Source organism: Mastigoproctus giganteus, chromosome 7 (assembly GCF_048544385.1).
Source record: "Mastigoproctus giganteus isolate SK-2022 chromosome 7, ASM4854438v1, whole genome shotgun sequence".
Classification (NCBI taxonomy): domain Eukaryota; kingdom Metazoa; phylum Arthropoda; class Arachnida; order Uropygi; family Thelyphonidae; genus Mastigoproctus; species Mastigoproctus giganteus.
In genome coordinates this window covers 161,717,768-161,742,454 of record NC_143581.1, presented here as the reverse complement: position 1 = coordinate 161,742,454, position 24,687 = coordinate 161,717,768, and the positions used below count along the sequence as shown (strand labels likewise).

The window sequence follows — 24,687 nt, the reverse complement described above, 5'->3', positions numbered from 1 at the left end:
AACATGAATGCACATATTATTTGGAAAACAGTCTATCAGCCACATTCATTTTAAGGTTTAACTCTAAAAGTTAAGCAATCAGCCTTACATGGCAATACAGTTCAGCTGAAATTTTAAGATGAAAGCTTCCATACTCTCATTATCTGAGTGGGCAATAAAAATATGCAAATGTACCTTCTGGAAAACAAAGAATCAACTCAATAGTCAAATATCAATTAATTTTTTTTGGAAAAAAAAAAAAAAAAAAAAAATGGAAATTAGCAATGATAAATCAGATAGCTACATAGGTAATACAACATAATAATTTGTTAGTCATAAGATATCTAAAAAACTAGAATTGTTAAAAGTAAAGTGCTACCTTATTAATACAGTTAAAAAATTAAGGATCTGATATGTTAAAAATAGAATCAATTAGGATTCTATTTTTAGTACATCAGGAATCAATAATTATGAATCAATGAGTGATTAACTGTTGTTTCTCTGAGACATAGAAACACGATTCTCTGATCTACTTAATAAATACATCACTTGAAGCAACTGCAAGGAGTGATGAGTTTGTTTTTAAATTAATACATTCGACTTCATATAGTATTTTACTTTCCCTTCTTTCTCTAGAAAAGACAAATATTAAGAAATTAAATACATCAAATATAAAATGGGGAGAAAAAAACAGTAAGGAATTATAATAATAATGGCTTTAATAGCTTAATTGTAAAAATATCTTTTTAACTGCATTTGCAGAGTTGTCAAAGTTTAATTTCAAAAACTGAAATTAAATCCTGACTTTGACCCTGAAGGCAATTTTTATATTAATGCTAATCAACTATCATTTGACTGATAAGAAAAAAAGGATGGATGATCTCTTTGTGTGGAGGGGGAGTGAATGCATAACAATTTCCCCTTGATATTTGACTGTTTTAATGCCATTTTAATATAATAGAAGAGCCTTGGGCATCAGGTATACTCATTGATAAGAATGTTGCAACCACAGATCTGAACAATAAACAATTTATTTAAAAATACAGACATTAAATAAATATAAAAGAAACAAAAACATTAAGAGCATAAAAGATATAAAAAGAGAAAAAAAAAAGTGCAGTATAGCATTTGAAAGCAATAAGAATATAATATATGCGAAACAGCAAATAAATGATAATATAAATACACAAGAGGCTTCAAAGGCATAGGGACCTCTTTTCCACTTAAACTGAAGGAATGACAACAGCCTTTTTTGCTACACTGGCAGAGGAAAGAAAAGAAAAAGGAAAGGAAGAAACCATGCTTTTAATGGTTTCGTTTCTTTTATATTCATTTTAATGTCTGTGTATTTTTAAATACATTTATGTTCAGGTCGGTGGTTGCAATATTCTTATCAATACAATTTAATCCTTCGTTTTGGTAACAAAAAAGAAAAATCACCCGAAGCAGAATGGCACCACAAAACAGCACTTTTGCCAACAGTTCCCTTGCCATGTGGCTGTTCTGAAGCAACCAACTTTGTTGCTTTAGAATAACCACAAAAAAATCAAATTGTTTGAAAAGTTTTCTTCTCACACTGAAGAGAATGTAATCGGTATATTAATCACATACCTGACATAAAAGATATACAAGTAATCTAAAATTAATACCAACCATCCATACTCAGAAATCATATCAAGCAGACACAGCCTGTTCTTTCTCAAACAAATAATGGATAGATAATTGCTTGGAAAATTATTATTATTATTTATTTATTTTATTTTTTTTTTTTTGATCTTCATAAGTAACATGATTAAATTTAGTGAATAATAACTTCCCACCTCATCACTGAAACTAGTACAAAAATTCCCAAAAAAATAGTGAAAAGTAAAGCAACTACAGTGGAAAATTGGAAAATAAATTCTCCAATGCTTTTTCAATGCAACGCCAGATGAAGGGAAAGAAGGAATAAAATAATTGTGACATGCCAATACTGAGAATCTGTTAATATGCGAAATCACTTAAAATGTCTTCCGGTTTCTTGTTCAGGAACTGGTGGGAACAAAACTTTGAGATTCTTACTTCAAGCTTAAATTAAGTGCTTTAAATTACATTTTTTATTGTATAAAATGAAATATACAAAAAGAATAAAATTACCGTTTATTTTAGAAATAAAATAAGATGTAACAGCTTGCTGAAGTATTTTCTAAAGTGATTTTTTTTTAATGAAAACCCCAAACACAAGAGGTATTAGAGCCTATAGTACTTAGTACTGTGCATGGGTTAGAATGAGGAAGTGTTTGGGAGGTTTAGATCTTTTTGTAGATAAGTTTGCTCCTATTAGTTTGATAATTCATGGTGTATTCAGGAGAATACATCATGAATTCTCCAAGATTATTAACAGTTAATAACAAAACCAATGTAAAATAAATAAACAGTATTAATTGTATAAGGAAAAAAGCAAACAGTGTATATATATAAATACAGACAACAAAATGCATAACATCTATTGGCAACATGCATCCCTCGTCATATACATTCACATAGTGTTTTAACAGCTTTAGTTGCGAGTAGTCATACAAGTCAGTACCTACAAGTTTTGTGATCAGAAGGTATGTTGGATATATTATAAATTCTTTATATTCTTTCATTAATTGAATAATATTATTTTATAAGTTAAAGTGGATATTGATCACTCTGAAGTGTAGAAGCACTTTAAAAATGAAGGCTCAGCAGTGCAATTGCTGTTAAAAAGAAATTTCATGTAGGGGATATAGCACTAGTGGAATGTTAAGAAAAGACCCTTGAAAAAATTCCAAAGCTAAATTCTGAAGTGCTTAAAAAAAAAAAAAAAAAAGAAAGAACCAAGTGTAACCAGTCCTCAGTTTTAGATTGTTTAAAAAAACAAGACAATGAAATTGTGGTACAACTAGCTGCTAAAGATGGTACTGCAATAAGGACAATTACTATTAGTGCTTTTATCCATGAAAAAACTTCAGAGAAAGGATTAACATTTTGCCAAAGAACCAGACAATGGAAAAAAAAAAAAAGAACAGACTGTTAAAATTAAAAATCTTAAAGAATTTGTTTCTTGATTTAGTCTTATGTTTGATGAATGGAAGAAAATGCAGATACTTTAATATTATCATTAATGTTGAAAGTGCAGAAATATTTAATTTAGGACTTATCTTCATTCAAATACAAAAAATTGTAGAAATTCAGTTGCAAGTAGTAGTAGTGGCATGTGATGCAAGAAAGCAAATGTATTAGCTTATGCAGCATCAGCCAAAAAAAAAAAAAAAAAAAACACACCATTCCCTCCAAATGCATGTCCAGTTCCTCCTTAAATTTATTCAACCTATCAACTTCCACAACGACAGATGGAAGTTTGTTCCAGCAATTAACCACCCGCTGGCTAAAGACAAATTTCCGCACATCTATTCTACATCTGTCTTTTCTTAATTTGAATTTATGCCCCCTTAGGTTCGTAATCTGAATAAGTGGAAGGATCCCATCAGAATTCAGTGTGCTCAACCCATTCAAGGCCTTATATACCGCAATCAGATCACCGCGCAGATGCCTAGTCTCCAGCCCCTACAATTTGCAGAACTTAAGCCTCTCTTGGTAAGAGGATCCCTTCATTCCCCTCACCAATCTTGTTGCCCTTCTCTGTACACGCTCAAGTAAATCTACATCCTTCCTGAAATGAGGCCTCCAGACCTGTACGCAGTACTCAAGGCGTGGCCTGACCATTGCCTTATACAGAGGGATAATCACCTCCTTTTCCCTGCTAGCAAAATTCCTATATATCATTGACAAAACCCCATGACCTGCCCTGGCAGCCTGTCTGCATTGCTCAGAGAACTTCATATCTGACTGCACAATTACTCCCAGGTCTTTTTCATTTTCTACCACCTTAAGTGTAGTACCACACAGTTGGTACGTTTCTCTGGGGTTACTTCTACCCATATGCAGTACTTCACATTTGTCAAGGTTAAACTTCAGTTGCCACTTCTTAGCCCATCTGCCCAAATTATCTAGATCCTGTTGCAGTAGCACACTGCCATTACTGTCATTAACAACCCTGCCAACCTTTGTATCTGCAAACTTCGACATTAAGCCTGATAAACCTTCATCAATATCATTGATAAATATACAAAACAGTGGACCTAACACCGAACCCTGTGGGACTCCACTAATAACATTAGTCCAAGAAGAGCAGCACCCATTGATTACCACCCTCTGTCTTCTCGCACTTAACCATCCTTTTATCCATTGTAGCAACTTACCCTTAATACCATTCTGCTCCAATTTGTACAATAGTCTTCCATGAGCAACAGTGTCAAAAGCTTTCCTGAAATCCAAATATATGATATCAAAATTATTTTTTTGCATCCAGTTCCTTTGTAACTACATCATAATATCCTATCAAATTTGTCAGACAAGACTTTCCCTTAACAAACCCATGCTGTGTCTGAATTATTGCTGCAGTCTTGTCTAGATGATCCTGCAATGCATCTTTAACCAGCGACTCCATTATTTTACCCGGAACAGAAGTTAAACTAACTGGTCTGTAATTTATTCGTGTCACCCTTCAATCCCCCTTTGTGAATTGGGGATACATTGGCACATCTCCAGTCCGTGGGAACCTCCCCTGAGTCCAAGGATGCTCTCATAATTATGGCTAAGGGTTTGCTTAGTTGCTTTGCCGCCTCCTTTAATATAACTGGATAGATCCCATCAACCCCGGGTGCTTTTCTTACGTTTAACTTCAACAATTTCTCTTCCACTTTGCTCTCAGTTATTACAAGATCATTAAGCACCCTGCTACAATTTGATAACCTTCTGCCATTTTCAAACCTTAATAATTCCTCACGTGTGAATGTAGATGCAAAATACTCATTCAATTTGTTTGCTATCTGAGCAGGATCATCAACAGTCGAACCATCGATGTCAAGTGGACCAATCAGATTCATCCCCTTCCTTTTTGAGTTTATATAAGTAAAGAAATCCTTGCTGTTTTTCTTAGCATCTTTTGCCAAGGATTTCTCGTAATCTGCCTTCGCCTGCCTCACCTCCTTTGTGACCTGATTACAGATTAACTTATATCTGCCATAGGCTTCTGAGTCGCTTGATAATTTATATGCATCCCATGCATTTTTCTTCTCTGTCACGAGTCTCATTAGTTCATTTGACAACCATTTAGGCCTAAACCTTGAACAATATTTGTTAATAAGTATGAAACTTTTAGTAGCTTCCACGATTAATTCCTTGAATGCTTCCCACTTAGAATTTACTGTTGGTAACATCGTCAGTTGATCCCACTGTACAGAATTTAAAAACTGTCGGAGACCACTGTACTCGCCTTTACGGAAGCAAAAACCCTTTCCTTTACCCCTGATGGTAATTAAATCTTTAAGTAAATCCCACGTCAGTACACTGTGATCACTGCCACCTAGTGGTTCTTTTATCTGCAAATTCCTAATACATGAATGATCACTGCTGATAACCAGATCAAGAGTATTACTTTCTCTGGTTGCCTCTCGAACATGCTGCTGCAGAAAAAGATCACTCCTTTTTGAAGAAAAAGAGACTTTTCTGGAGTGATCTTCAAAACAGACACTGTAGCATCAACAACAGATAGAGCAAAAGTAATGGAAAAGTTCAGATGTTGGAGCCCTTTATATTCTGTACAAGGAACAATATGAAAATGAACCTAAAGATGAGTTAAATGAAGAGGAATCAAGTGAAGAATCAGACTATGATATTTATAACAAGCTTGATAACACTAAAAGTGTAACAAAACAAAACCTTATGTCATAATATTAAAATCAAATATAAAGATACCATTACTAAGCCCTGCAAAATAATTACAATACTTAGAAAAAGCTTGACAAAGAATATTATCCTTCAAGCATATGTAAATAAAGAATTAAAAAATTATTTCAATTTAATCTTAAAAACAAGGTGGAATGCTTGAGAGACTTATAAAACTTAAAAATTGCACAAGAAAGGCTCTAATTGATCTTGGAAAATATTTTAGAAGTTATCACTCTCTTGAAACTGAAGCATTAATCATAGTGACTGCTGGAGTGATTATTAATTTACCACTGAAAAAAATTTAAGAAATAGATTAACAAATTCTACCCATTTCCCCATTCCCCCAGGTTTGCTCAAGTTTGCTTTTGTTGAAGAAATGATGCAATGAATTTTCCCTCAGCTACAAAATGTTCTGCTGACTCTGATGGAGAAATTCAAGAAACGAGAGAATCAAAAATATTGGGAGGAATGATAAATAAAAACCTGTGAAGGAATTTAAATCTAAGAGGAGACTGGAACACAAACAAATTTATTACACAAAGCACTGCTTTTAATCAAACTAATGTCTACTGAGAGTGAAGAGGGTATTCTCAACATCAGGTAATTTTATTATAAAAATTTGAAAAAAAAAAAAAAAAATTTGTATTCTCTTAATTACCTGAATTTGAATTATGTAATAAAATCATTTTCAGATGAATCTGGCAGAGCCCTTGTATTTTTGAAGAGTCTCTCAAAAGAAAAATATTATTTTATATATAGAATATACTATTATTATTACAACTATCAATGTTTATTTTTATAAAGTATAACATTTCTTAAAAACAAAACTATTATTATTTAAATATTTATTTGATTTGTTTGCTTTCTTATATTATTATTATTTTATTTATTTATTTTGGTAACTTTATTCCTAATTATCATTTTGAATACAAAATCATCAGATTTGATGTAATCTGATGATGTAAAAATCTGAATCCCCTAGACTTCTTAAGCATCTTAAAGTTGAAGTATCTTTTCCCCAGTATAAGAAAAGTTGTGGGATAAACTTGAAAATAAACCAGTTCTTCACTATTAACAGAGTAGGGGAATATAAATAATAATCTCCAGCAGTGTGCTACCAAAGTTATCAAGGAATTGCTGTAGATGGGGTGAGAACATGAACAGGACAACAGTTAAAATTCAGTGATTTGTATATTAAATGCATGTAGCTGATCCTCAGTAAATAAAGAGAATTATCATTTATTTACATAGCAGCCATTAAAATTTTATGAAAAAATTGTCAGTCTACCAAGTTCTAATAGACAGGTGGGTGGAATAACACTAGAGCAGCATCACATAATTGGATTTAGAAAAAAAAAAAAAAAAAAGGATTTTGTTCCAAATATGGGGGTCCCATACTTGTATTACTGAACCTAGGATTCCTGTTTGGATTGTCGGTTAGGTACCACCAAATGATCAAGTGCTTCAAGAGAGATACTGTTACATACTTAACTCCCTCTTCAGAAATATTGAGTCAGTTTTGTTTATAACAATGGGCATGCTCTTTAGTCTTGGCTGTTCAAAAGCATTTTCAAAGTTTCATCAGAAACAGACCTGAATTGTGCTTTTTTTTTTTTTTACTTGGTTGAATATCCTTCTCAAGCTTGGCACTACTATGAGGAACTGTTAAAATAACAAGAATGACTTGATATAATTTATGTTCAAGTTTCATTCTACACGTTTTGTTTCTCCATTCAAGAACCATCACACAAATTGGCAGAACTGATATTTTAATACTCTGATTAGCACCATACAGAATTTTCACAATTCTCATTTATAGTATTAAGAATCTTTCAGTTTGTTGTGGTAGACACTTGGGAATAAATGAACAATGTGCTAAATTAGTTAATGTGACATAATAGTTGTAATGTAAAGAAAGTCAACAATTTCTCACATACAATAATAAAGACTGTCAAGTTTTCTTTTTGCATCCATTACTAGTCATGTAGCTCGATGTATACAAGCTGTACAATTAAACAAGAGCTATTTTGTTCATTACATATAATTGTACATATTAGAGAGAGAGAGAGAGAGAGAGAGAGAGCCCACATCTTGGAATATTATTTACTGTTTAATGTTTGTATTGTATGCAAAAAAAAAAAAAGAGTGACACTGCTTTCTTTTAGCACTGTTGCTAATTACAACTGCATAAGCTGGTCAGAGAGCTTGTTTGTTTGCTATTTGGTTTTTAGGGGCATTAGCAACTAAGGCCATATTGCTCCAGAGATATGCGGTGGTCATTCCCTGACCTTTCCGCATCCTCTGTATTTGGCGGTTACAGGCTCAAACCCCGGTCTAATCAAGAAGTGCGTGCTACGCAGTGCTACTCCTGCCCACCTGGCTATGGAGGTGCATGGTCAGAGAGCATTTGTATGAACTGATAAACCAGTTTTATGTTACTAAAAAACAGCTGAGTGAAAAGAGACTGCAAATACTCAATGTACGTACATATGGGATAAATGCATGTTTGATTACAGTTGTGAAATTTTACCCTAGCTGTGCAGAATTAAATATATTTGTTTGTGCTCATAAATATGTTGCTATTTACAGAAAAATTAGCCATGTATTATATCTCTCAAAATGAAAAACATTTATATTTCTTAAAATGAAAAGACTGCATGTAAAATAAAGCATACTAAAAACACGCACACGCACAAATATGAAGGGTCTGCATGTTACTGTCTGACTCACTTATGTGGTGATGCAATATTAACATGTAATACACAGATCCTTTATATTTGTTATCTATTTGTTTTGCTAACACACACACACACACACACACACACACACACACACACACACACACACACACACCAGGGCTAGGGTCATTTACTGCATGTATAATGCAATAACATTTCACACTTATTGTAATGGTATATGGTGACAAGGACTTGTTGTTTAAAGGAGTTGCAATCCTTGGTAATTAAGAAGTCATTAGTCAGCCCACGTGCACACACACCAATTTGCAGGACATTAGATGGTTGGTTGGTCAGTTGTAGGGTTTTAGGCACATCAGCAACTTAGGCCATATTGCAGCGTATATAATTTGTCTGTAAATGCGTGTGTTGTATGGCCAATTCACTGTTTTGCTAGATGGAAAAAACAGATTTGGGAGTAAAAAACCACACTTTGCTTGCCTGAGACCAACTGACTCAGGCACAATCTGAAAAAGGCTCATAAAAATTCATGTACTGACAGGATTTGAATTCAGGTCTTTTCCACCCAGTGTGAGGAGGAAATGAATTTCCTCATAATTTTACATGAAATTTTTACTGTATGATATGTAGTATACTGTATAGTGATACTACATATCATACAGTAGAAATATACCAACTGTGCTACCCATATGAGGGCACGCAGAACATTAAACTGTTCAATTCAAATGTGGAGGTATATGATAAAACTTTTATATCTCTCAACTTGGCACGAAAAAATAGTATTGAAAATGAGAAGAAAGCTCATGGAGCAACATTAACTGTTAATCTATTCTGTAAATAATATTTGTGCACAAAAAAAAATTTATTTTTACATAACCAAGGTAAAAATTTCATAACTGAAATCAAATATACATTCTTCCAGCTGTACAAAACACACTAGCCTTTTCAATGTCTTTTCACTATCAGCTTTATGAATGTCAAACTTGTCACTGGGTTCACACAACTGCTCTATGGTCAGAACATGCAGCTGTAATTGACATGATTAGTTCATTAGTACATTTCATGATTAGTTATGAAGTGTACTGAATAAGTGAACAGTGTTAAAAGAGAAATGCCATCTTTTTTTGCAATGGTTACTGGTATTAAACAACACTGTTATGTTATGTTATTTGGTTTTTAGGAGCATTAGCAACTAAGGCCATATTGCTCCGGGAACATGCGGTGGTCATTCCCTGACCTTTCTGCATCCTCCGTATTTGGTGGTGACGGGCTCGAACCCCGGTCTAATCAAGAAGCGTGTGCTACGCACTGCTGCTCCTTCCCACCTGGCTAAGGAGGTGCCAAACAACACTGTATCCAATACTCTCTCCTTACTGTATGATTATACATAATATATGTATGATTATACATAACAAACAATAGTGCTTTTTTTTTTTAGTGTACAGCTTATATACACAGAGCTGTATAGTGGCAAAAATGAAATTCGGCAAAGTTTGTTATTATAAACTGAGAAAGATTTCATATACCTCAGTGTAAATTCCTTAAGAATGATTTGTTATTTGATTTTTAGGAGCATTAGCAACTAAGGCCATATTGCTCCGGGGATATGGGGTGGTCATTCCCTGACCTTTCCGCATCCTCCGTATTTGGTGGTCACGGGCTCGAACCCTGGTCTAATCAAGAAGTGTGCGCTACACACTGCTGCTCCTGCCCACCCAGCTACGGAGACGCCTCTCCGTAAGAAGAGTAGTTAATTATTTGTTTAATCCTGTATTTAACCCTCCATGGCAGCTTAGTCAGCACAATACATTGCTACCTGCCATTCATTTGGAGAGGTCTGGGTCTGATTCCCATTGATGATTGGAGGAATTTATTAATTCCTCTCCCATCCAAGGCATCTCAGGCAAAGAGCATACAGGAGTCTGAGTTATTTCAAATTTTTCAGCCCACACAATATGCAAATCAAACTGTGTGCTTCGAGCCATTAATACCAATATTTATTTATTTTAATCCTCTAATGCAGAAGCCTTTTTTTCCTGGCGTACAGCATCTGTATTGGGAAATCACATTCTGAATTGCTAGTGATTGTAGTATATTTCTGGTTTTATGGGCGGGAACAAAACAGTGTGGATATAGCATGAATTAGGGGTAGATGAATTTCCTCATAATTTTACATGAAATTTTTACTTTATGATATGATACTTTATAGTGATACTACATATCATACAGTAGAAAATTTTCATTATAGCTCCATTCAATTTCATTACAACAATATTTGACATCTTTTCAAATTAGACAAGCTACTGAAAAGTCATGGCATCCAATTCAGACTTAATTTCACTGTAGATGTATTTCAAATTATCTGTAATAAAATGCATATAAAACCCTATATTTTCAGTCTGTTACCTTGTATAATCTGACCACAGATTAAATTAACTCAATGGACTCAGGTCTGCATGGCAGGGGCAAACGAAGTACAACATTTCATATCATCCTAATATTTTTTCCAGTTTATATATTTTACTAGACAGTTCATGTTTAATCGGATTGTATAGTTTGTCTTTTAGCATATTCTAATTATATGGTAAATGTTTTTTTTTTTTTTTTTTTGCAGGCATTTTTGCATATCACCATTTTTACTGCCAGATGTAATCTTAACAACAAAACATTGTAATATGAGGCATCATCTATAAATAATACACTGTTTTGGGGGCATAATGGAGGTTAATTTTTCTTCTATATTATGTTCAAAATTAGGCCAATTCATTTCATTGTGATAAAACTCTCACTTTCTGTTGAGCTTTAATAATAAGTAAAGTAATACGGACAAAACCGCTACCCCCTCCATCAAGAGTAATAATTAGATCACAGCCTTTACTTCTGGAATTTGCACTTTACCTCAATTTTTTTCCCTGCTTTGGTTCCATTTACATTTTCTTACACGTTTTGGCAACTGTACGAGTGCTATGCAACTACATTTTTTCCATGTATATTACAGGCTGTCCTTCTCCAAAAAGTTTTATTGTCCTTAAATTGCAAGTTGACAAACGACATTTAATTATTTGTCATAAAGTTCTTTCATCAAGTTACATATCTTCAATTAATTTTCTGAGAACTTTCCTTCTTTATCATAGGAAATTCATTTTTAAGACCATAAATCTCATCGATGACTCTTCTTACTACACATTTGTCAAAATCATCAATATGACATCAGATGTAGATGAAAAAGTTTATATTTGGTGATTTAAACAATGCCTAATTTCTTCTCCTTTTTAAATCAGTAAACTCTTAGCTCTTATGTGCCAGTTAATGCCAAAATTTTTAAAACTGGTTTTGTCAGTTATATTGGAAGACTTCATTTTTTTTTTGCCTCATTTTCTCATGTCATTCAGCCATGTTACACCTTATTTCTTTTGCTTGGCTGTGCAAAATTGTTTTTATTAAACATACGACTAATTTGAAGGGTGGAGAGAAGGATTCACTCAGTGATCATAGAATGAAAAATCCAAAGGGAACAAACAACCTTTCACCACTTCTTGAACTAATCCTACAGTATTACTGCAATTGTTCACACTACACAAATACTCTGCTATGGCAAATGCAAAGCATGATGCAGAACTGTATCAAAATGGGAAAAGGTTTAATGAGAACTCTAGAATTCATAATAACACCTGGCCAGATTGGCCACACAGAATCTTCTTTTAACAGTACACTGTGACCCTTATAATAAGAGAGTCACAATGGTATATGTATGTGGTATACTGATTGGCATTTCTAATTTGCAGCAAAACAAGGGTGCTTTGGTGTGTCAAGAACAAAGAGCAGTAATACTTTTTGCCAAAATAATTTCTTGCATCCAGTTTATTTTGTGACTACTTCATAACATCTTGCCAGATTGGTCAGTCAGACAAGATCTTCCTTTAAGAGGTTAAAGGAAGAACTACACTGTGACTCTAATAAGTGAGTCACAATGGTATTTGTATCTGGTATGCTGACTAGCATTTCAGAACTATAGCAAAACAGGTGTGCTTTGATGTGTCAAGCCTAACTTGCTTCTTAACTCCTTGATAAGTTACCTTGCTTTTCAGCTTATGCTTTTGGATCTTTCTACCTGTCTTCCAGAGTTAGCAGACTTTAAAGTAAGCTGGATGACTGCCTTTTTGGATAGTATGGCATTTGTACATAACTGAGACTCTAAGTTAGGACAAAATGCATCTCTTTGACATACAGTTTGAGCATGAACCAAAATTTTAGCAAATGTAGCATCTCCCGGGATTGGGAATATAGCGTATGCAGCAATTAAGATAAACACCCTTGACAATGGATCATAAGGTTGGTATACAATAATGTTCTGCATGGGAATAAGTTTGCCATCTTCCCCAACCATAATTTGTTTTGTTTAGAAAACTTTCTCGTCCTGCAAGTCTTTGACTAGCTTGTCTTCCATAACCTTCCTCAGATATCAAAGTAGTCATTACCATTCTGTAATGACTACTTTAAAGGTGTTTAGCTTGGCATTAGAAGGAATTAGAATTAGCTGGGTTAGCAGTGATTAACTAAAATTCAAAAAAGAAATATCTTTACTACCTGTAAAGTATAGTAACTGCTTGAGATATTTTTTAAAACAAAATCAACTAGGAAAACACAAAAGGAATGTTTCCACTTAAAAAGCTCAGACGCAATCACTTGGCACCTAGAGCCATTTCATACAATAGAAACTACAGCATGTGTAGTACTTATAAAATATTTACTTATAAACACGAAAAATAAAAATTCACCTTATTTGTTGATAAGTATACTGTAAGCAATACGTGCATCATTTTGCTACCTAAACTCAAACTGACACACTGCATTAGAAAAAAAAGTTTATTCCATAATGACAGTGACTTCTGTAAGTGTAGTAAGAATTTGTAGGGCATATTCTCATATTCAGTGTAAATTATAACTGCTTTTTATCTGTAAAAGGCACTAACTTAACTGAAGCTAAATGGCACTTGAATGTTTACCTTGAGGTAAACATTGAAGTGCCAAAACATTAGCAAATAAATAAATAAAACAAAATATACTTACTCTGATAATAACTTAATCTAATTTTTCCTACTATCTCGGGGATAAAATTCTGCCAAGATATGATGTGGGATACGTTTTAGCATTTCTTTGGGAAATATACGGAGCAGTTGCCAACCAATATCAAGGGACTCAAAAACAGTTCTATTTTCATAGCCCCCTAAAAACAAATTTAAGAGAGTGAACAGAAAGTAGGCATGGAAAATAGATATTTTAATAAATTCAATTACTGTATTAATTAATTTTATACTCAAAACAAATGTAGCCCACCTATTTATTATCAATTTAAAACATCCCAGTTCAGATAAAAAAAAAAAAAAAAATCAATATTTAAATTCATATTACTTAATTTTTTTCTGTTTGTGTCATTATAAGTAATTTCTCTGCTTTATTTTAAAGTGCAGTTATCATCTGAATAACCTTGTCACACAAACTTTGAAATATCACACAAGAAAGCAGACAAAGACAGTGGAAGAAAACTTACATTTATTTAATTTTTTTTTTTTATGAAAACCCCAAACACGAGAGGTATTAGAACCTATAGTACTTAGTACTATGCTTGGGTTGGAGGTTGAGAAGACGAAAGAAGATATTTGTTGACATTTGTTGACTTGAAATTCTGTAGACTGTAATTTTCAGGAAAAACGTACAAAGGAAGGTTGTTCTAGAAAATGGCAGTTGAATGAATAAATGAGGAAGATGAAAAGTTGGTTCTGTGAGTTTGAAGTTGGACGGTAAATGGTTGTTGGCTGGTGGTGGCACGTGTTCGGACTGTTTTGAAAGAGAGAGAGGGAAATATAGAAGCCAATTGAGAAGAACAGTACCCATGGAAGTATCTGTAGAAAAGGAATGCAGCAGAAACAGTACGTCTATGAGATAGCGAGTGGAGAGACTCTGTTAGAGATGAATCATTAATTAACCTAACTGCCCTCTTCTGAATGGAATCAAGAAGCCTGAGAGTGGTTTTGGGGGCACTGCCCCAGATGTAGAAACAATATTCCCTGGTAGGGCAGATTTGCAATTTGTACAGAGTGAACAGCTGTTTGGGAGAAAAGTAATGATGAGAATGAAAGAGAAAACCAAGTTTATTAAATGCACAGGAAGCAATATTTGTAATGTGCTTGTGCCAAGAGAGATAAGTCAGAGTAATCCCCAAAAGAGATATATCATTTTGCCTAGAAATCGGAATGTCACCAAAGATAAGCATAAGAGCAGAAGAATCCTTTTTGCAAGATATAAGACATGACTGAGTTTTAGAAGGATTGAAATCAACTAAGTTGTCTTTGCCCCACTGGAGAATTACCTGGAGATCAGCATTTAAGGAATTGGTAGCAGAACTTTTCCATTGAATTTGTCCATAAATGGGTAACATAAGCCAGAATATCACCAGTGGATTGACACTGACGGAATCCATACTGGCGATCGTTCATCAGACGGAAGGTTTCTAGACAGTTTAAGAGTTGGCGGTCAGTGTTGCCAATTTAGAGGTTTTCCCACTAGTTTTAGCAGAATTGCTTCAGGTTTGGCAGATTAAAATATGTAATAGCAGATTTTTTAGCGGAAAGAGTATAAATGCAAAAATATAAAATATGTTTAGCATTTTATATATTTTGGCAATGTAACATTTAAATGAAGAAATATTTATTTAACAACATAAATATTTCCTAATTGAAATGTTTTATTGATATACATCGTAACATAGTAGGGATATCTTATTTCACGGGTTTTTTTTTTTTTTAAAGCGAAGAATCGGTTTTATATTATTCAGGGATTCCCCTGAATAATATAAGGGGAACCCCAACAATTTCAATATGGAGTTACACTCGCAGTCAAACGACATGACCGTTGGGTCATAGCTTTAAATTGTTGAATCAAATTGAATTTGTACTCATATTAGTCGTCTTCTATTATATTTTATTTTGAAAAATGCTGGTTCATTAATTTAAACTTTGATAGGTATTCCATTTTCTGAAATCCCCCACCCCCCTAGTTAACTATCTGAATCAATTATTGATATCATGTAGATCTCCCTCAGATCTCTGCATTTTTCAATAAGTGTTTTTATGGATATTTAAATCAAGAGCAATGCAATCTTGGGACCAGAAGTATAGAAATAATAAATTTTGAGATAACAATAATCTACTATCATCAAAAAAATGATTTATGTCTAATACTCTTTGTTTTATGGCAAGGTTTCTTACAACCCCATCTAAACATATCAGTTTTACATTTACTTTTTGTAAGCCACATTTAAAGATTGTAAACTTCACAAAAAGCTGTATTTTGCAAAATGTGATTTTTTCGCCAACCTTGAAATCAAGTGATAAATAATGACACTGCATAAATTCATCAATTCCGTTAAATGATAGTTGTTATTTTTGACTTCTTCAGAATAAACTGCATTTGATATGCAATTTGGAAGTTTTTCTAGGGACGTAATGTAGGGGTCTTAAAAATTTTTTATGGCACCCATTAATAGGATTTAACCCAAATGAAAATTTAAAAAGTAGACGGGTTAAGTGTTAAAAATAGCAAATTTGAGCATGTGGCTAGCTGGAAGTATTATTAAGCGTTGGCAACACCGTTGGTGGTTAATTGATTTCTCCATTACTTTAGAAAGAGTAGAAGTAATTGCAATGGGACGATAACTGGATGGGAGTGATTTGTCACCCTTTTTAGGAAATGGCTGGATATGAGCAAACTTCCAAGCATAACAATAAACACCTTTGGAATAAGAAAGTGAAAAAAGGCAGCAAACAACAGGAGTAAGTTCAGGAGCACAGGTTTTGAGAACAAGTGGAGAAATACCATCAGGACCTGGGGCTTTCTTAGCATCAAGATTTGTCAAAATCCTGCTGACATCCTTTTGATGGAACACCACAGGAGGCATTGAATGGAGCATGTTGGGAATGGTGGGAGGTGTTTTACCAAGATCATTAACACGAGTTGGAAGAAAAATGGGATGCTAGCAGGTCAGCTTTATCTTTGGCTGAAGTAATAACAGAACGATCTGGTTTGGACAGAGATGGGCAAAAGTGGTGGCCAATAGTTTTGGCAAGAGACCAGAATGCTGGGCAAGAAAAAAGTTTTCTACTCTTAGCCTGTTCAAACTCTAGTTTGGACTGATTAATAACTGCTTTCCCATTGTTGCGAGCTTTGGTGTAGGCAGAAAATGAAACTGAAGAATTAAAAACAAGCCAATAACGATATGCAACATTTATTGGAAAACCATGGTATAGATAAAGGACGAGATTTTAAAGTGGAGTGTGGGATGAAGGATTCCATTCCTACAAGAATAATTTCACTTACACGATCTGAGCAAACGTTCACATCAGAAGTTTTGAAACAGTAATCCACCCAAGGAAAAGAAGAAAAGAAATCTTGTATGTCATCCCATTTTGCATTCTTGTAATGCCAAACAATGCAAGGTTGGGAATAGCCATTTGGAGTTGTGAACATTAAAATTACCTCACTGTTCGGAAAGTTGGACTGGAGAAAGTCAAGCTGCAAAGAGAGGAAGTCAAAGAGCTCCAAGTGATTAGTGGAGTTGGGAGAAAGGTAGAGACAACACATGAATTTGACACAATGAGGTAGAGAGATTTTAAGCCAGAGAAGATCGAAAAGAGGAGATTCCAAATTTGCACAAGTACCAGCTTTTAGCCGAAAGGAATCATACAGTGATTAGTTTGGGCAACTGTGATGAGCTGTAGTTGAATCAATTGATAACTGAGATTCTGTCAGAAAAAGTACATGGGGTTTGGCAGACTGCAAGTGGAAATGGACATCGTTGAGATTAGAATTGAGACCACGTATATTTGTGAAATGAACTAGGAAGTGTTTGGGAGGTTTAGATCTTTTTTTCTTTTTTTTTTAAGTAGTTGTTGGCACATAGGCTTCTGTGGCCATAATGCACCTCCCAATGTTTTTGCAGTACTTTGATCCAAGCCAGAGGCGGGAATCGAACCTGCGACCTTTGGGTTGCCAGGCAGGCCCTTTACCCACCTGGCTAGCCCGGTCGCCAGGTTTAGATCTTTTTGCAGATAAGCTTACTCTATTAATTTGACAATTCATGGTGTATTCAATAGTATGAAAAGGTGGGTGGAACATGCTGTATGAAGTTTATTTGTTATTTGGTTTTTAGGAGCATTAGCAGCTAAGGCCATATGCGGTGGTCATTCCCTGATTTTTCCGTATTTGGTGGTGACGGGCTCGAACTCCGGTCTAACCAAGAAGCGTGTACTACGCACTGCTGCTCCTTCCCAACTGGCTACGGAAGCGCCTCTGTATGAAGTAATGAAATTTTTGGATATGGCATACACATGGTAAGAATATACCCAGATCCTTGACATAATGTGGCCTCGACAATGCCTCTTGCATACACACTACTCGGATTCCCTCCAGTCACTATCTGGCAGAGAAAAGGAGCAAGATTATACAACAGCTGATCTGGAAGCCTCATAGAGAGTTACCAATAGGTTTGGTACGGTGTACTAACTAGCGGCCGGCCTGTGAACACTGTTTTAGAGCCGTGCCCTCGAAATGTAAAGGAGATTGGGTCTCGCCATGATGTTCATCATAACCTGAAAAGTCATCAGTCATACTGCATGATGGAAGAGATGTGGAAGTGTTGGCTGGAACTTGGCTCTGGAAACTAAACATGGGTTCCACCACTTCAAGCCTCCAATAAGCAAAGTGGTGGTATTTCACCAGTTGATGAGAGTCATCTACCACCTAGTACTGCCTGGTAACACAGAGGGGCGGCATTCCTCTATTTGGTGTGGGTGCCACACCTCGACCCCTGCTTACATTGGTTCACACCTGGGTGGTCACTCACCGTGTGCTTGTGCATGGAGGTTATACCCAGGATTACTAACAGTCCCACCATTGTGAAGGTGCACGCAAAGGATCTGGCTGTTACAGACTGTCCGGACTTCGCCGAAAATGGGTCCACTTAACTTGAGTATCACCCAAATATCAGTTCCATCAGCGTTTTTGACTCCCAGGTAGCAAATACAGCTTGTCTGGCTTATCTGGGAGAATGTCTGTGACAACCTCAATAACCAGTATATGCCATCAGGCTGTCTGTAGAAATATTTCAGTAGCCATACCAGTATTTCTATAAGTGCATCTTTAGTCTCATTATCCAAGTTAGCCTATTAACCTATTAGCCTTCAACTTTAAGCTCTCGAAAAACTTGGGAGGTAGAGGGTTCTAGTTTGTACACCAAGTGGATGCATTTTGCATCTGAAAGGCACAGATAAGGGTTTGGCAATACTGAAGATTATTATGTGAAGAATACTCCAACCTCATTCACAGAATATGTGCTTGCTTTTGATGGCCTTGAGCAAACTGGTTGACACTGACAATAATGTACAATATTACTTCTACATTGTGTAAAGTTCAACAGAAAGTAACCTCTTATGATCAAACAATAAACAAGAATTTTTGAGCCATTAGTGCTGAATATCAAAGCTCCTCTACTAACGATATTGAAATTTCAGTTTTGTTTACAATTAAGAACATTTGTCACCAAATAATGTGCAAATAATGTTACAATCTTTATATTAAAAATCATGATATATAAAAAGCTATTGTAACTTTGTATTCCTAGTATGTATTTTATAATTCACTTATCTTCTGTTTTCCTTAAGTAGATAAATAAAAAGCATACAGAAATAAATATAAATAAAAAGCATAAAGCATACAGAAAAGCACACAAATGCCAAAAGTGTTAGGTTTTTGAGACTCAGAACTGGCCCAAAGGGTTGTGGCATCTCTTAGCCAACTTTGCTTTGGCACTTATGTCCCATTTATAAGCTTGAAAAAGATTTTTCAGTTCAAAAATAAATATAAATACAGTCGAACTTACCTATAATGAATTCGATAAATCCAGCGAAAAAATTCAGTATAGAGAAATTTCGTTATACAGAGAATATCTTTTTTATTAGAAATTGTTATCTAATTAGAAAATTAAAACGAATCTACATTTATTTTTAATTATTTTATTTCCAAAACACTTATTTAAATTACGTTTACACAATTTTCACCAGTAAGTATCACAAATTTAAAAAAAATCTGTAATTTTCATTTGCACAATACAATTAAAAAATGTTTGATTCTCAAAGAAAACCTCACATTTGTTCAGAGCATTAGAAACATTATCAGGAACATTTTCACAAAACTGTAGACCCATACAAACCATTTTAAAAGCGTTAATCATTTCTTCAGAGTTGGCTTTTCTACGGGTTGTTCTGACGCGTCTTCAGCGTCATCGTTAATTTCTTCGTGATCATGGTCGCGTCTAATGCTGTTCAGCAGTAGTCAGATCTTGATCTACACAATCATAACTATTCAGTGTTATTTCATTTTTGATGTTTCCGGATGATTCTAATAATGTCCAAAAGTTTTTCAGTTGTGAAAGGGGCAGTTCATCTTGTTCGTCCAGTTGTTGTTTGACTTCTGTATTCAATGCAAATCCCGCTTTCGAAAAACAATTTTGAATAGTGTATTCGGTGACATCGTTTGTCCAAACTTTTGCCAGTTCAGAGATGCAATCTCTAAGGTTAATTGTAACCTTCAAGTTTCTATTGACAATTGATTGACGCATTGACAATCTTCATTATATTGATTGACGCACTGACAATATTCATTATTATTCTCTTTCGATAATTAAATTTAAAATTTTTAATAATGCCTTGGTCCATTGGCTGGAGTTTTCACGTTACGTTTGGTGGTAAAAACAACAACTTCACACTTTTAAGTTATCAACACGATTTCCCTTTTTTATTTTGTTATACGCTTGTCTAGTCTTAATATCCATCCTTCAAAAATATCACTTGTCATCCATGCTTTTTTATTAAAAGTGTAGTCAACTTCCAAAGATTTTGTGCCTCTAAAACATCTTGGGTTTTTGATATTCCGATGACTAAAAGTCTTAATTTTTCACTTCCTGTCATATTTGCTCCAACTAGCAGTGATTCTTTCTTTGCTTTGTTTTCTGCCAAAACATTTATCATCCTTAAAAGTAAGTGTTCTATTTGGCAAACATTTAAAGAATAAACCCATTTCGTCAGCATTAAAAACATTTTACGCTCATATTCTTCCAAAATCTTCTTTAAGGTATTGTTCCTCCAACTGTTGCAATCTTCTTCGCTTACATTAACACTTTCTCCACAAATAACCTTTTCCACAATTCTGTGGCACTTCTTAAATTTATCTAGCCACCCAGTGCTCGCATTAAATTCTGTATGTCCAAGGGACTGTGCAAATTTCAGAGCTTGTTGCTTAATTATTAGGCCCGATATTGGGATATTCTTTTCACGTATCATTTGCACCCATTTTAGAACAGCTTTATCAACATCTTTGTATATACACAACTTAATTCGCTTCTTGTCTGCTCCTTCTTCAATTGCATTTAAAATTGATTCTCGATTTTTTTAAAATCTTAGATAAACTGCTTGCAGGTATGCCATATTTCTCCGCAACATCTTTTTTCTTAAAACCCTGGTCAATATCATAACAATCTTTGCTTTATCATTAATACTTAAACACTTTCTCTTCGACATTCTTTCCAATTACTGCAGCTCTTGCCAATACATACACCGCAAACTTCGCTGCGCTGGCCATATAGTGAATTGTTAGTACCGCCTACTCAATGACGTTTGCTTGCCAATTCAACAGTATCACGTGACCTTTCCTATCAATCACTTTGAAGAAATATACGACTTTGTGAATTTCTTTTATTCTGCTTTCATTCATATGTACACGAAAGAAAATTTATGATTAATGTATGCTGTATGTTACTTTTTAGAAAAAAAAATACAAGAGCATATAGCCTATCTGATTGATGACGAACAAAATAAAAAAAAAAAACATGAAACCATCTACTGGGAGTCCAGTTAGATGAAAATGGACATATCATATAATGATTGACAGGAAGGTCGCATGGTACAGTTGAGGTGAGAAGCGAATGTCACTCAGCAGGAGTTATTAAAAACTGACTATGGTAGCATTCTATGTATTGCCACCGCAGCATGCTAAAGGTTCACCGCAGCAAATTTCGTTTTCCCGAGCCAACATCAATTTACAAATCTACCCTATTTATTGTAAAGTTTACAACCACTTTTAAGAAAACCTATTTGGTTTTATAACTAACAAAAATGAAACAAAGACCCTCCTACGGGCATCAAATGGCCACGTGTTCACTAAAAGGATGATTATTTAATTCCAGATGCTAATGCACAATTTCGGAAGGAAGGAGGCAGTATATTTGAGCAGCTGTTTAGCAGTAAATGCTTGAAAATCTTCAAAATGTGTGCGCACATGCGTGAGCATCACAAGATGCCCAGCGACAACAAGCGAGCTCGTGGCTGCCATTTTGAAATTAGCAATCAAACAGTGGCAATGCTATAATTTTTGTCCTACTTTTTCCATTTACCATATATAGCATACATATTTACAGGCCCATAACAATGGCTCCTAAAATAGATAAACTTCATGGTGTGAAGAGAAAGAAGAACATGTTGAAATTGAGTGACAAACTTGAAATAATTAAGAAACTAAAGAGTGGTGTGAGCAATGTTGTTCTAATGGAAACATACAGCATCGGAAAGCCTACAATTTACAATATAAAAAGGCAAATAATAAAATTCTAGAATTCACATCCTCATCTGAGACTTACAATAAAATTGCTAAAAGAAAAAGTTTACATCGGCCAAAATAAGAGGATCTTGATAAAGTGTTGTACAAATGGTTTTTGTTGAAACGATTGGAAGCTATGGCAATTTTTGGGCCTATTGCCAAAGCAAGGTCTTTTAAGGAGCATATGAACATTGAATCAGAGTGCACATTTAGTGATGGATGATGTAAGAATTTCAAGACTCATCATGGTATTAGACAGTTAGATATTGCAAGAGAAAGACAGTCAGCTGATACACAAGCAGCAACAGAATATAGTGTAAAATTTGAAAAAATTGTATCTGACTATGACCTTACAGCCGATCAAATTTATAATGCTGATGAAACAGTGGTTAACTGGAAGTGTTTGTCCAAAAAAACTTTGGCTGGAAACCAAGAACAAAATGCAACAGGGTTTCAGCTTAATAAGGAAAGAGTAACCATTCTTATGTGTGCTAATGCTTCAGGTCAGCATAAAATTAAGTTTTTGGTGATTGGCAAATTTCAGCACCCACGGGCCTTTAAAAGCCCAAAGGAATGCTTGGATGGACAAAGATATATTACATGATTCGTTTGTTCATGATTTTGTTCCATCAGTTCATCAGAACCTGAGAAAATCGAGGAAGCCTGCAAATACAAAGTGCCTGCTACTTCACAACAAGGCCCACCCACATGAATCAAAATGAGAGAGAGTGTCTCATTGCGGGAAAATTTCTGCATGTTACTTGCCACCAAACATAACACCATTAATTCAACCCATGGATCAAGGAATCAGGAACTTTAAATGTTACAATGCGACATTTTCACTCGCGACTGCATGGAATGCAGTCAAGCCTGTAGCTCTTTTAAGAGCATGGCAAAAGTTATGGCCAAACGTGACGTTTGCAGATGTACAATCTGATTGAAATGAAGATTTTGAAGGATTTCACATAAAGCTGAAGGCATCTGAAGTGAAAGAACTGATTGAAACTGTTAAATTATATATGGAAGACAACCCTCTACACATTGAAGATATCAGAGTTGCAGCAACTTTCGCCGATCAAGAAATTATTCAAAGCATTATAACTCCTGATAAGATAGAAGAGAATTATTCAGAAGAATCTGGTGAAGAAAACGACAAAGTTGAAGGAGAAAAGATATCTTGGGCTACTGAAGAAAAGTCCACTGAAACAGTTGTAGGAGCTGCAAGTGTTCCATCCACAAGCAGTGCAACAGAAATCACGGAAAAGAACAAATAAATATTTGTTTGTTTTTCGAACTTTGTATTTTATATGAAAATGTTTCGTTAATAAACTAACAACAAATAATTAATTTATAAAAAATACGTATCTTCTGCCTTCATTTATATACTGTATTTTTCTTTTACACTGTTCATTTTTAAACATGATTTCAAGCGTTACACGCTCTTTTTTTTTTTTTTTTTTTTTTTGGGATAATTTTTTATGCTTACATCTTTGTCAGGTGTTGACTTTATTTTTCTTTAAAACTGCTCGTTTCGATAAACAAAGCATGCTTTAATTGTAATGAATAAACCAGACGTTCCCAAACTTTCTCGGTTCATGGCACCCCTAGGCCAAAAGAAATACCTAACACAGTGGTTTTTGACCTTTTAATACATATACCTATATAATATTTTTTTTTTCTTTATATAGAGGTACTAAATAAAAATCAGTTATAGGTCACCACAAAATTAAAAAGATAATTGTACAATGGATACCGTACACCTTTTTATAATGAAATAAATAAAAAAATTAAAAAAAATAAATAAATAACTTTAGGTAACTTAAACCCAAATTACACAGCACCCCTAGAATGTTGTTGCGGCACCCCGGTTGAAAACCACTGGAATAAACTGTCAAAATTTACCTGAGAATCCTGATTTTCGGACTTTTACTCTGTGTGTGTGTGTGTGTGTGTGTGTGTGTGTGTGTGTGTGTGTGTGTGTGTGTGTGTGTGTGTGTGTGTGTGTGTGTGAAATCAACAGGGATTACCTTTATTTTTGATATAGGATGCTTCTTTTCCAACCAACTCTCCTAGTCCTAGTCTCTTTGTTCCTGTTGTTTCACACAATAAATGAACGACATTCATCCGGCTTTAATGAAACAAAAATAATAAATATTCAACATAACTACCACAAATTACTTATTGCGGAAACCCTAGAGATGAAGCTATGCGAAAATTCAATCAGTATCCATAGACCACTCTTATTATCCAATGATTGGTCACTTATGCGCATGCAGGAAGAACAAACATTACAACATAAGACAAAAATTTCGGATTAATTGTGTGTTGCTCTTATTCCAGTGAACACTTTGCTTCAAAAAGTTTTAGTCCAACTTAAGGAATGAAGAGAATATTCACTCCATATTCATTAAGCTTTTTAGACCTTTAAATTTTACTTTTAATATCAACCTATGTAATGTTTTCTTTGCTGGCAGGGGTATGGTGTTTGTAGACAGAAGTTGGGTTG

The 24,687-nt window shown here is 34.5% G+C and overlaps 1 protein-coding gene across 1 annotated transcript in view; it reads right to left on the bottom strand.

Moving 5' to 3' along the window:
• Positions 1 to 324: 324 nt before the first annotated feature.
• The window catches only part of Vha55 (V-type proton ATPase subunit Vha55), a 199,087-nt gene continuing 174,724 nt past the window's right edge, over positions 325 to 24,687 (bottom strand). Inside the window, exons 14-15 of the mRNA XM_090377158.1 lie at positions 13,545 to 13,701; positions 325 to 611 (exon numbers count right to left, since the gene is read on the bottom strand). Of these exons, the coding sequence (XP_090233284.1) occupies positions 13,562 to 13,701 (140 nt within the window). The 3' untranslated portion in view covers positions 325 to 611; positions 13,545 to 13,561. The remainder of the gene's footprint in view (positions 612 to 13,544; positions 13,702 to 24,687) is intronic.